Here is a 14,631-nt window from a genome sequence, read left to right as displayed (position 1 = left end):
GAGCATTAAAATAGATAACTATTTTTAGGAGCATATCTATTACTTAATAAAATTTCTTTGTGTCTAGCTTCTGCAGCATAGGTTTGTTATCTATTGGCTACAAATATTTTCATAGTCATCCTTTAAAAGAAAGAAATACATCTTATTTCACAGTATCAGTGGAAAGACCATTGAATTCACAGTCAGAGGAGTTTAGTTTGAATACTGGTTCTGCTATTCATTTTTGTGTGACCTCATGCATTAGGGTAGGAATTCCTTTGGTTTACATAGAGTATAGGAGTCAGAGTTTGGAAGACTTGGGCTCTGGCACTTACTAGCTGTCTGGACAAGTTACTTCACCTTCTTAAGCCTTGTTTTCCTCATTTGTAAAATGAGGATAATAATATAGTGCTAAGTAAATGTAACTGTTATATTGTTATTATCACAAGATATTGTAAAACTGTTATCAAATCATTATCATAACATTATTGTCATTATTATTTCTTGATTCCTTTCTACCCTTCTTACTTTTTTTCTTATTTTAAAAAATCTACTAGGATTTGGAATAATGAATCAACCCAAGGACAAGAAAAACATGATTAAAGTTTGCCCAGGTAAATGGGGACTTAGGAAAGAAAGTAGCTCTATTTAGGGGCTACTTAGCTCACCTGTCATCTATTTAATAAATGATAATTTTCTAGTCTATTGTTTATTATGTGCAATGAATGCCCTTTGTTCAGTAGAACAATTGCAACAAATAAAAAAACAAACCTGCTCCCTGCCAACTCTGCCTAATTTTAAAGGCCATAGCAGATAAGGGTGTCTGACAAAGATGGATGCAGTGACCTATCACTCACACACACATACAGATAACTATAGGTGATAATGTCTCCAGTTTTAACCCAGATCTGTTTATTTGGATGGTTGGTTGTCAAGGTTGTCTAGCAACCTTGCAAAACAGGTAATAACTTAAAGCACTCACTGGATGATGTTCGGGGGAGAGGGAGATACCCCAAATGTTCCACTAAAAACAATGTTCCATTTAAAAAAACATATCATAAAAGATAAAGGGAATAGTGTCATATAGAGGTAAGGTCCTAGACTCTCTCACCACTACTACTTTCGCTGTTGCCGATAGTAGTGTAGGATAGTGGATAGAGAGTTGGTCTTGGAGCCTGGCCTGCCTCTGACCCACACTGGCTATGTAACACTGGTTGGGTGAGTCACTTACCTCTTGATGCCCCAGGCACCTCTCTATAGCTAGAAGGGGCAGGGAAAGTGCTTGCCTGCATTTACAGAGGGAGATTCCTGATAGCAATTAAATCTCAAATCTATTAAATCTCAAATCTAGGCCCTAACTCTATTGTTGGAGAGCAGGCTTGACTTTTCTAAGCACTTTCCCATCTTTCATCTCAATGAATTTTCCATTCGATGTTATTATAATTTCCATTAAAAAGAAATTTATTTTTGAGATAAGGTCTGCCTATCTCCTGCAGGCTTGAAAATATAGGGCCACTCATAGACCCAGCCTTACTATTGATGGGCTTTTGCTCCACCTTAGGCAGCAAGATGGATCCCTTTGTTGGTGCTAGTCATGGTATAGCTGTCTAATTGACTTAGACTAGAACTCTAGAACTCCAGAACTTATGATCCACCCACCTTAAGCTCTCCAGGAGCAGGAATTAAAGGCATGTGCCACTATGCCCATTTAATTACATAGAAGAGAATTGAACCCAGTTGAGGGGTTGGGAGTAGGGCTTGATCAATGCTACACAGAAAATCGGTATTGGAGCAGAATCCTATTTGTGGGATCCTTGTCCAAGGCTCTGCCTTGTGGAAGGGCAGCTTCCTATTGGGTTATGGGTGTTGAAACCAGGGAAAAATGCCTTGGTGAGAGTCTCAGACTTTGATCTTCTCACCTTGATCCTTCCAGAGACACGGCTGCTTTCACTGCCCAATGAGAATAATTCTTTTAATCCCGCAATGCTGAACATGAGCAGAATTAAGGTGGTGAAGACGGAGTTACAGCACCGGTATCGGCGACATCGCATCTTAGCTTTCCTGCAGGGCCTGTACAGCTGCCACTGGAAACGCTACCAGTGGAAAGAGATAGAGATAGGTGCCTGTTGCTGTTTGAGGGTAAGGGCTAGTGGGGGAAGTACCTCCCCTAAAATGCAAAGGTTCCCCCATCTCCCAAATCTCCTGGGGATAGCTTGGAGGGGGATGGTGAACGAAGTGACAAAATGGGGATATTTAGAGGTCCAAATCCCACCACTACCCATTCCAAGGACAAACACAGAGCTTCTGTTACATCATGACAGGAGGGAAGTCCAGAACATCACAAGGCATCTCACCCCACTTCTTTGGTTAGACCTAATTGTTAGAAAATCTTAGCTCAAACCTTAATTTGCATGCTTGCAGCTTCAACCTTGGGTTCCTAATTTTTTCCTAAGACCAAGCAGAACAAATTAAATTGTTCTTTCTGATAGCCATTCAGATAATTGAAGACCTCTGTTATGTTCTGATACTGCTTCTCTTCTCCAGAATAAACCCCCTAGTTTCTCTAACTGGTCCTCATGGGGATGGAGTCAAAGACTTTTGCCATTCTGGTTTTGCCTTCCTCTATGTGTTCTTTAGCTTAGCAATGTCCTTCCTAAAAGACATCTCTTCTTGCCCTCTCAGTGTTTGATCCTCTTTTCTCCTTTTTACCCCCCCCCCCTTCTTCTTGGAAGGAAGTATTTATTAATCACCTACTGTATACCAGACACTGTGCTAAGCTCTTCACAGCTATCATCCCCTTTGAGTCTTACCACAACCCTGGGAGGTAGCTGCTAAAATTATCCTTACTTTACAGATGGGGAAACTGAGGCAAAAAAGGTCAGGTGGCTTGCCTAGGGGAACATGGCTAGAAAGTGACCAAATTTAGTTTTGACCTTGAGTCAGGTCCAACTCTATCCATTGTACCACATAACCACCTATTCCTCTTACCTCTCAATTCCACTTTTAATCAATCCCTTGCTGCCTCTTCATCTTTTCACTACTATTACAAATGTAAAAGTAATGAACAAGTTCCTCTTTCCCCCGTCTAGTACTGAGGACTGGAGCTTCTCCAAAGAGGGAAGGGTCAGCCAATACTGCTATGCAGCCTGTTAGAAATGAAGGGGAGGTGTTGAAAATTTGGACTATGTACAGTCTCAATGTATCACAACTGGAAGTGGTCATAGAGATTAGACAAAGCCCCTAATCCTATAGTTGAGGAATCTAAGTGACTATTGCTCTCTGGATGTGGAGCCTGGATGCTTATCTTGGGAATGCAGTCCAAGATCTCCAGTCTTCAGATCCAAGAAGTTTCTTTGTTGTACATTAGATCAAATGATATCTGAAGCCCTTTATTATTCCAATATTCTGTGAAAATTAGTGGTACTGATTATTTATAAGACCAGTTCATGTTCATATTGTGCTTTATAATTAAAACACATCACATAAAGCATCATCTCATAGGTGCTTTATGACAGGGTAACCCATTTTATAGATTAGAAAACTAAGGCTGACAAAAAAAATCTAATGATCATGAGAAGGGAGATTTCTTTGTTTTCGCTTCGGTCAGATTACATCTGTAGCAGTGTTTAGCTCAGTGCCATATTTTAAGGATACTGATAGAATATGGACCAGTGACTGTGTGATCTCTCATCCCTTAATTTTATTTTTATATATCATCTCATTATATTCAACTCACATCTGTGACCTTTATCTATGTATAGTACTTCTAATTGCTCTAATAATGATAAAGAAGTTATAAATATCATCTTTCCATGTAGAAATATAAACAGCTTAATCTTATTAAACTTAAAGTTAACCTTCTTAAAACCCTTTTGACTTCTCTTTCCTGTTTATCTTTTTATGCTTCTCTTAAGTCTTGAATTTTAAAGTCAAGTTTTCTATTCAACTCTGGTCTTTTTTATCAGGAATGCCTGAGGGTCCTCTATTTTATTGAATTTCCATTTTTTTTCTTCTGAAGAATTATGCTCAGTTTTGCCAAGTAGGTGTTTCTTGATTTTAATACTAGCTTCTTTGCCCTCTGGAATATCATATTCCAAGTCTTCTGATCCTTTAAGGTAGAAGCTGCTAAGTCTTGTGTTAATCCTAACTGTGGGTCCATGATATTTGAATTGTTTCTTTCTGGCTGCTTGCAATACTTTCTCCACGACCTGGGAGCTCTAGAATTTGGTTATTATAATATTCCTGGGAGTTTTCATTTTGGGGATCTCTTTTAGGAGATAATCAGTGGATTCTTTCTATTTTTAAATTTATTCTCTGACTTTAGAACAGCAGGGTGGTTTGCCTTGATAATTTCTTGAAAGTTGATGTGTAGGTTTTTTTTTTTTTTTATGTTCCTTTCAGGTAGTCCAATAATTCTTAAATTCTCCCTCCTAGGTCTATTTTTCAGGTCAGTTTTTCTAATAAGATATTTTATATATTCTATTTTTCCATTCTTTTGATCCTGTTTTTTTGTTTCTTGATGTCTCATGGAGTCATTAGCTTCTACTTTTCTAATGAGATATTTTATATATTCTATTTTTCCATTCTTTTGATCCTGTTTTTTTGTTTCTTGATGTCTCATGGAGTCATTAGCTTCTACTTTTCCTATTCTGATTGTTAAGAATTTATTTTCTTTAGTTAGCTTTTGTACCTCCTTTTCCATTTGGCCAATTCTGCTTTTTAGAAGTTTTCTTTAGTGAATTTTTGCAGACCTTTTTCCATGTGACCAATTCTGCTTTTAAAAAAGTTATCTTTACTGAATTTTTGTGCTTCTTTTACCATTTGACTTAATCTATTTCTTAAGGTATTGTTTTCTTCAGAATTTTTTGTGCTTCCTGTACTGTTGTTCACTCTTTTTTTTTTTAATGATTATCTTGCATCACTTTCATTTCTTTTCCAAATTTTAAGTGAACCTCTCGTTTTATTTTGAGTTCTTCTAGGAATTCTTTTTAGACCCCAAAATAATTTATATTTTTCTTTGAGATTTTGCATGTAGCAGTTTTGACTTCTTTGTTTTCTTCTGAATTTATGTTATTGTTCTAAAACCTGACTTTAAAGGAGAATCCACTCCTGGCACTCTTCTCTCTCTCTCAATAAAAAAATCCTAGAGGCAGCTAATTTGGCTAGTGGCTAGAGTGACAAGTCTAGAGTCAGGATGCCTAGACTTCAAATCCATCCTCAGACATGTACTCGCTGTGTGACTCTGGATAATTCTCTTAATTTCTGTCTGTCTCAGTTTATTTAACTGTAAGATGGGGATAAATAATAGCACCTACTTCCCAGGGTTGTTGCAAAAGTCACATGAGATATTGTAAAGTACTTAGCTCAGTGCCTGGCACATAGTATGCACTTAATAAATGCTTTCAAGGGACTGAATATAATTAGGAAATATTTTGAGATACAATGGAAAGAGCACTAGACTTGGAGAGTTAGAAGACCCATATTCTAGTCCTAGGTCTGCTAATTATTAACTATTTGGTTTCTAAAGCCACCTTAACGTTTTTGAGCTTTAGCTAGTTTGTCTAGGGTTAAGGGAAATGGTGGTACATAAATTGGGGTCATGAGGAACAATTGAAAGAAAACTGGATTTAGAGTCAGATGATTTGACTTCAAGTACATACTAATATGTGACCCTGGAAAACTCATCTTACATCTCTGGGCCATAGTTTGCTCATTTGTCAAATGAGTAGCTGGAATGATAGACTTTGACCTTTTAACTCTTAATCAGTGATCCCACAATTTTTAAAACAAGGAGTTTGTATCTGATCCTTGCCAAGATGCCTTTCATATCTATGTTTAAAGTTAATTTCTAGGACTAAAATCTTCTGTGTTTGCATATATATATATGTATATATATATATGTATATAAAATCTGTAGTTTCTGTATTCTTTGATTTGAGGACTCTTGTAGTTCTGAGGTTCCATCATTCTATGAACACTAATCTAATTTAGTAATCATTTGAGCCAAACATTAAGAAAGTTTTTTAGCTGACCCTCCCTCCCCCCCCCCCCACATACAACCAGCAAGAACATGGAATTATCTCTTGTTGGGCATTTATTCATGCCATTGCTCCTGTGCAGGAAATTCATTTGCCTCTCTTTGAAAAGGATATGCTAAGATTCTTTAGGACTGCCTGAATTGGAGATAAGTTAGGCTAATTTTCTTTTCTTTCTCAGGGAGAGCAAATATTTTTCACCTTCTTGTTATTGACGTTCTGCATATCATTTGTATTTCTGTACATGTGGCTGGAGGCAAAGAATGACTACGGCAGCTTTGACGCGTGAGTTTTCCCTCTTTTATGTGTGTGATCTTTTCTCCAGAGCACTCTGGAGCTTAATGGTAAAAGTCCTAAGATGCCAGGGAAGCCTGGGCTGTGGGCTAGCCTAGTTCTACTGCTCATTCTACTTACTTAGGTCACTTTTTCCCCTATGGGCCTTGGTTTCTATCTTTGGGAAATAAGCAGGGTGTTGGACTGGGTGATCTCTGAGGTCCCATAAAATCTTGAAACTTCTGTAGTTCTTTAGGTACTCAGCATGCACCCACCACTCCTATATTGGCCCATGCTTAGGGTGGGACGCTGAGGTAAAGGAGCGGTGGAGTGGCTGGCTGCTGTGGGCACCTGTACTGGGGACTGTAAGGGTCTGGCTTGCTGTCTCCTTCCATCTTCAGATAGAGTGCTCACTCTCGCTACATTGTCTTCCAATTTCAAGGCTATCGACTCAAGAAGATAACTTGTGCCCAGTGTTAAGCTCTGTTCTCTAGGTGGGTTCCCCATGCCTATTTGCCAGAATTTTGCAAAGCATAGGGACACACACACACACACCGAGTTGGTCTTTATCAAATGGTGATGGAAGTGATCATTATTTTCAAATTGCCTAGAATTTTTGGCCTGGGTCTCTCTCTTCTCTTATGTCTAATAATTTTTCTTTGCAGATGTCATCTTTGTACCATTCTTCCTTTTTCTTCCTGTCAGTGCCCTAAGAGAGGAGGTCCATATTGACCTCTGCTTGGCCGGTGGTGCTGGCCTCTTTACAGGATTTCCTGCCTCTTCCCTTTTCCAATTCTTCATGTTGTTTCATTCCCAGCTGTGTATCCCTGGGCAACCCAAGGGATTTCTTTCTGTCTCATTTTTGTCATCCACCTCATGTAAATGAGATGATTTTTGTATAGTGTTATCCAAACTGAATGTACTATCTTAATGGCAAAATTATTCTCATTGTTGTGAGCAGTGCTACTAGTCTGCTTTCTTTATGTGTTGATCTCTTCACCTCACTCTCCTGCTTGAGAGGTTCTGTGGCTCCTTATTATTTAAAGGAATCAGCATTTTATATACCCTATGGTGTGCCAAGTGAGTGCTAGGTTGAAATGATTTTATTTGATCCTCATGACAACACTGGGAGGTAGAGGCTATTATTATCTTCATTTTATAGATGAGGAAACTGAGGCAGACAGCAAAGAAGTGATTTGCCCAAGGTCACATGGCTAGAAGTAGCTGGGGCTGGATTTGAATTCAGGTTTTCCTGACTCTAATCTTGGCACTGTAGCCATGGCACCACCTGGCTACTTCTATCTGCCACTGAACGCTTCTGAATAATGACCAGACACAACCTTGTCCATGCCCTGGTACCTTTCTACCTCCACTCCCATGGTCTAGCTGATGCTTCTGTGCAAAATACTGAAGTTCATGGATCGTAAACAGAGCTGAAAGGGATATTTCAAGTCAAGCCCAGAAAGTCTACTGGGTCATACAGGATGTAACCAAGTCTGAGAGTCAGGATTTGAATTCATGTTTTCTGACTTCAAAGATCACAATGTTTCCACTGTATTCTGTGTGTGTGTGTGTGTGTGTGTGTGTGTGTGCAAAGAAGAGAGAGTTTTATTGAAAAGGGTTTAATATTTAGATATTTTGTTAAGTCATTTCAGTTATGTCTGATTCTTCATGACCCTCTTTGGTTTTTTTTTTTTTTTTTTTTTTTTGGCAAAGATGATGGAGTGGTTTGCCATTTCCTTTTCCAGCTCACTTGACAGATGAGGAACAGGGTTAAGTGACTTGCCCAGGGTCACAGAGCTAGGAAGTATCTGAGGCCAGATTTGACCCTAAGAACTCTTGTCTCTAGTCCTGGCTCTCTCTCCACCTAGCTGCCCCCTCCAACTTCTGGCTTTAGAGAGTTACCTGGGAGTTACTGACAGGCTAATTGGCTTGTCAAGAGTCCCACGATAAATATTTTCCATGTAACTTTGCAGTTCAGTGAGACTGGTGTCCTTGATCTTCTTCTAAAACTATACCCCATCATCTAACCAAGCATTTTCTCTGACTCTCCCATTGCAAGAATTCTCTCCTTCCTCATCCCTGCCTTCTGACTTCTCTGGCTTTCTTTCTTCCAGTCCTGGCTAAAATTTGACTTTCTGCAAGAAACCTTTTCTGGTTCTCCTTAATATTAGTGGCTTCCCTCTAAAATTATCTTGTCTATATCTTGTTTGTCCATAGCTGACTGCAAGTTGTCTCCTGCATTAGAGGGTGAACTCTGAGAATTTTGGGTTTGTTTTGAGTATTTTTGCTTGCCTCTGTATCCTCAATGTATAGCCAAGTACTGGGAACATAGTAGCCACTTAAAAAATGCTTGTTGACTAACTCCCAGGAGCTCCAAATGTTAAACTGGAAAAAAACACAGAACTATTAGTCAGGAAAACCACATCTTTAATCAGGAGAGGAGTGTGGCACAATTCCTTAGGCCTCCACAGAGTCACACGCTCAAAACCCTCACAGAGCCCCAAGGCTCTGGCTACCCGGGCTACCAACCCCTGGGAGAAATCACCATGCTAGATGACTGCTTCAAAGAAAAATAGAATTTGGGGGAACTTACTGTATGGTTGATTGGCTACAAAGACATAAGGAGTCCTAGTCAGGATTATCAGGGAGAGGCTGATGCTTTACTATGGTCACAAAAGGGAAAGATCCAGCCAAGGGCAAGGCTACCTGAGTACTTTAGGTGGAGCTAGCAGATTCAATCAGATGTTAAGTACCCATTTTGTCCTGGTAGGTTTTCCTGTTTTATCAAAGTCTTTAGACCTGTGCTGCTACAAACTTGGGGTTCTCAAGATCTCAAGCTTTGGGTTTCTAGATTCCAAGTTGACAATCTTAATTGCTTTTGATTTATGTATCTTTTAAATTGTGAATGAATGTAACACTACAAAAGAGTTAGCCAATGAGTGGCTAGAATTTGACACAGAGAGGAAGACAGAGGTCAGATTCCTTAATCTAAAATTGTTGGGGATATCTATCTATCTATCTATCTATCTATCTATCTATCTATCTATCTATCTATCTATCTATCTATCTATCCATCACCAACATTGCCTATCTGTGATTTTGGGTCAATTGAGAAGGAACTTTGTGGTTTATCGACTTTGGATAAATGTTCCAAAAGGCAGAACTAAACTAAATCCAGTTTTCCCTTTCCCTAATCCAAAAAGACATCACATTATTTTTCTGACTGGGACTAGACTATGCTGCTGGGTCATGTTGCCTCAGTTGTTCCTTCCCCCTGGCCCATTACTACCCTCATCTCAATGTAAAGAGGGACTTGAAAATGACTAGAGAGTAGGAATTGCTTTGTGAGTATGATTGAATCCGCTGGGCAAAACCTGTATTATAAAAATGAAGGTCAGAAAAGGGAGTAGTCACTTCCAGGCCTATATCTGGAAAAGAACAGAAAGCTCTATAACACTAATCCTTAATTCCTGTAGCGTCAAGAATTACTTAGTTACTGTATATTTTCCTAGATCCTACCACTGGTCCTCTAAATTACTCTTGTCCCCTGAGAATGTCAGTTCTAGAAGTTTCTTGAAGAGAAGATAATAACTAGAGAACTTCAAGGGAAAGTTCTTTAGGTTAAGAGACACCTGGGTATGTTTCTAGGAAAATGGAAAGGTTCTAGGAAAGAACCAATGACAATAAGGGAAAGACTGGAGAAATTATTGATAGAACAATGTCTTGTTGAATATCGGAGGTGATAGGATCAAGGGTTATCCTTGGAACAGGAGAGGAGGAAAGGAGGGATATGTTTTGAGGTTTGAAGGAGTCCAAAATCTCTCAAGGCCATTCATGATTAGGCTTCCATGCTCATTTTCAAAAATTCTATCTATCCTCTCCAGGAACCTTCCCTCTGCTACAGCCAGACTGGTCTTCCTGGCATATAGGTCATATTTATTCTTAGCACATATTAGAGAATGGAATGCCTTGCTGTCTTTCAGGTTCATTTTCCAGTTCACAAAATACTGGTTTTTCTGGTCCTTCTTTCTGGTGATTATAGCCTCAATCATGTTCACTTACGTCTTGCTGCTCATGGTGAGTGTTGGTAAGCTCCCTCCAATTTAACCCTGGTGGTGTTTAGGGCTGGGAGCCCAAAAAAGGAACCCCAATAAGGGGGGCATCTGGGTGGCTTAGTAGAGAGTCAGGCCTAAAGATGGGAGGTTCTGGGTTCAAATCTTGCCTCAGACACTTCCTAGTTGTGTGACCCCGGGCAAGTCAATTAACCCCCATTGCCTAGCCCTTACCTTCTACCTTGGAACCAATACACAATATTGATTTTAAGGTGGAAAGTAAGGGTTGCTTTTTTGGTTTTGTTTAAGAGGAATACTAATCTTAGTTGTCCCCCTGTGGTGATGGCTATCAATATCATAGAGAAAAACCCTTTTTTCCGACTGTTCTAAAGGGCCCTGTTTAAACTGAAATTCTCTTGTATCTCCCCAAATTTGGGGATCCTATCTCCTTAGGCAGCACCTTATTTTAAGTTTGGAACTGATAGAGGCAAAATGGTTATTTGCAAGACCAAGGTCTTTTGTCTTCCAAAGACATTTCTGGTCTCTCTCATGAGTCCTTGCCATTTTTGTTATCTATACCCCAGGGGAGGTGAGGTGAGTTTGCAGACACATGATCCCTTAAGAAAATAACTAGCACTTTCACATTCTGCCAATTCAACCCCATTTTAGTGGTAGAAAACAGCATCAAAGTATTTAGAGCTGGGGGATCTTAGAGATCATGCAGTTTTACCTTCTTATTGATGAAGGAACTGAGACCCAGAGTCTATACTATTTTCACCATTCTTCTTCCAACCCCATTCCTATCATTAGGAGGATCTGCCCTTTCTGATTGCTACCAAAGCTACCCTTCAGACCAACCACTGCTTTTTGCTTCTCTCCCCTCCCCTAATCCAAATATATTGAAATTTCTGTTCTCTTTTTTTTATCCCTTTAGAATCAGGCTCTTTCTACCTTCTTTGGTACCAATTATTATGAAAGGCTAAAAGACAGTCCTTTCCCCCAAGGTTTCCCTTTCTAGACAACTTGTTTATTTGATTAGTAGTTTCTAGAGACAATATCATTTTTGCTGTTAAAATAATTGATGGTCCCAATAGTGGAAGTTTCAAGCAATAGGAAGAGGAACTTAGTCATTAAGGCAGTCATTTATGGCGACCATGTTTAATGTCAGATGAGACTTTTTGGTGTTCCCATAAAACTAGGTAGGCAGCCCATCTATTCCACCTATATAGAGGGTTAACTTTGATCCTTTATTTGAGTTCATCATTTCCCTATCTTCTTACAAAAATGAGCTGTGACTTTTGCAGAATTCTTTTGTAACATGGCCCAATTTAGTGCAGATTTTGGACCTCTAACATGTTTCAAATTATGTCCTCTAAATTCCATAAAATAAGCACCAAGGATGAGGAAATCTAGTTTTTAGTTGAGGGGTTGTTCTAGATCCCATTATTGTTATGAGTGGGGTTCTATTTTTTAAAAAATGGAAAATAAGAACCATCAAGAACCTTGAAACAATTTCATGACATTCCAGCCCTATTCATACCCAAGATCATTACAGATAATCAAAGTCTAGTGGGAAGAGCAGCTATTCCATCAATAAACATTTACTAAGTGCCTATTCTGTGCCAGGCATGGTGTTAAGAATTGCAGATACAAAGAGGCAGAAAACAGCCTCTGCTCTCAAGCTCATGACCTAAAATATGTGCAGCCAAGCTATATACATGATAAATAGGAAATAATGAAGAGAGGAAAGGCACTAGATGACAGGGTTGGGAAAGGCTTCCTGTAGAAGGTAGGAATTTAGTTGTGACTTAAAGGAAAAACAGGAGGTCAGTAGTCAGAGCAGAGGAAGGAAAGTGTTTTAACCATGGGGAACAGTCAGAGAAAATGCTGAACCGAAAGATGGATGCCTTGTTTGAAGCACAGCCAGAACACCAGTGTCACTGGATTAAAGAAAAAATTTGGGGGGAGTGAGATGTAAGAAGCCTAGAAAAATAGGAGCATAGACCTCAGAGGTAGAAGGCTTAAATTCTTTTCCCTACTCTGTCAGTGACTCTTTATATGAATTGTACAGATCACTTCTAGGCAGCAAGAAAATCTGAAAATTATCGGTCTCCCAGAAATATATGGTGAAACAAAAAAAACCTGAAAATATTCCTTAATGAAAGCATTTGAGAAAATGGCCCAGAAGTGTTGAAAACAGAGCACAAAGAACAGATCGATAGGATTCATAGAATATGGGCAGAGACCCCTCAAGTCCAAGACACCTCAAAACATTGTGATCGCATTGCAGATCTTTAACAGTAAATACCAAATATTTCATGTATCCACAAGAATATTTCAGCTAATATGGAATTTCCCAAGGCTATGCCTTTTCCGTGAGAAATGAGAATAACAATGAGAACAGGTTATTCCAAAAAGCAGTATAGTTTGAACCCTCAAATAATACTGTCCTTCAATGTAAGGGAGTATCAGTTAAAAAAAAACAACAAATGAACATATAGTTGGAAGAGGAAAAGAGATAGAAAGGGAGACTGAATGGAAAGTGGTATCAAAGACAATGGTTCACTCAAAGACATGGAGACCTAGGGAAGAAATATGAGAAATGCATAGGCATATCCATGTGGAAAAAATAAGCAAATGGAACAAACTCATTAGCCATTGGAAATCTCATCTTGTCTATTTATGTATCATTAAAAGAAGCACGAAAAAAAAAAAGAAGTATGTGAAACATTTATGAGCAAAATCATTGAAAGAGCATAGGAATTAATGTAGAGATTGAGTAAAGGGAAGAAGGAGAAGAGTTCATTGTATTCAGAACGATGGGAAGAAAGGAGTGTGTATATGGGGAGACTGGACTCATACTATTAGCTGGGCTAGGAAAAGAAGGAAAAGGGTATTGTCTTACAGGAGCCTTAATAAAATTATTTTATATAAATACAATAATTATAATAAGTGGCCCATTTATATGGCACTTTAAGGTTAAGAAGCCACTTGCAAATATCTAATTTGATCCTCACAACAACCCTGGGAGATAGGTGCTATCATGAACTCCATTTTACATTTGAGGAAACTGAGGTAGATAGGTTAAATGTGAGTTTGTATCTGAAGCCAGATCCAGGTCCAGTTCTCTATCCACTAAACCACCTCACTGCCTCTTGATACTTTTGTATTAAGCTCATAAAGAGAACATCTCTGTTTAAATCTCCTGTAGAGAGATCAGGTTGTAGGGTCTCCACAGTGCCTGGCACACAGTAAATGCCTAATCAGGCCTTTATTTAGGAGTTACAAAGTGAGGAAGGGGAGGAACTGATAGTTCTTGAAAAAGAGAGCTACAGATTAAGATAAAGTGATGAGGTGAGGAAAAGGGTAGGGAGGGTTCTGAACTCACTCTTACCTGGATTGGAGGGGAAAAAAAAGAACAGCAATAAAAGTAAAATTAAGGAATCTGAGCTTCCTGAGGCAGAAGAACAAAAGCCTGGGGAGTTGGATGGGTTAGAGCCAGAGGTTCTTAACTTTTTTGTGACACAGACCCCTTTGGCAATTGGATCAAGCCTAGGGACTCCTCAGAATAACTTCTTAAAATGCATAGGATTTTAACGGAAACCAATTATATTGAGATAGTTACCCAAAATATCTTTTTAAAGTTCATAGATCCCAGGTTGAGAAACCCTTGTAGAAGGAGGAGACTGTTATCAAATGACTAAGGACTTGGTGTTTGTTTTAATGACTTTCAGAGCCCAGCCAGCATCTTTTCCATTTGTCTTTGCAGATGATAGGTCTATGTTTGTTAACAGAAGGGCAGCAACCTCACCTGCACTGGAGCAACAAGGTAGGACATATGAAAACTTTCTAATCTGACTTTCCCCAGAATCTGTGTGTATGACAGTGATGTGAACCTATGGCATGGGTGACAAAGATGGCACACAGAGCGCTCTCTGTGGGCATGTGGCTGTCCCCCTCCCCCACCAGAATTTATTACTAGGAAGGCAGAGGGACTCTGGTAGAGCTGCTCCCCTCCCCCTCTGCACCATGCCTCCTTCATCCCTCTGCCCAGCAGCCAACGGAAGCACATGGGGGGGGGGGAGGGGGGTAAGGTGGGTGTCTCATAGGTGGAAGAGCTGGAGGGGAGCAGAGAGCTCAGACCACTGACCTCTCTCCTCTCTATACACCTTAAGGACATTCTTCACTTCACCCACCCCTCTGCCCAGCAGCCCAATGGGAGCACTTCCTCACTCCCCTTTGTGAGGTAAAGGGGGGAGTGGGGGGCATACCTTGCATGTAGTGTTGGG

At 39.5% G+C, this 14,631-nt stretch overlaps 1 protein-coding gene across 1 annotated transcript in view; it reads left to right on the top strand.

Moving 5' to 3' along the window:
- Positions 1-547: 547 nt before the first annotated feature.
- Positions 548-14,631, top strand: part of GDPD4 (glycerophosphodiester phosphodiesterase domain containing 4) — an 84,221-nt gene continuing 70,137 nt past the window's right edge. The window contains exons 1-5 of the mRNA XM_044666000.1: positions 548-593; positions 1,913-2,118; positions 6,196-6,299; positions 10,274-10,367; positions 14,112-14,171. Of these exons, the coding sequence (XP_044521935.1) occupies positions 548-593; positions 1,913-2,118; positions 6,196-6,299; positions 10,274-10,367; positions 14,112-14,171 (510 nt within the window). The remainder of the gene's footprint in view (positions 594-1,912; positions 2,119-6,195; positions 6,300-10,273; positions 10,368-14,111; positions 14,172-14,631) is intronic.

Source organism: Gracilinanus agilis, chromosome 3 (assembly GCF_016433145.1).
Source record: "Gracilinanus agilis isolate LMUSP501 chromosome 3, AgileGrace, whole genome shotgun sequence".
In the NCBI taxonomy this organism is placed as follows: Eukaryota; Metazoa; Chordata; class Mammalia; order Didelphimorphia; family Didelphidae; genus Gracilinanus; species Gracilinanus agilis.
This window is presented reverse-complemented; position numbering and strand designations above follow the sequence as displayed.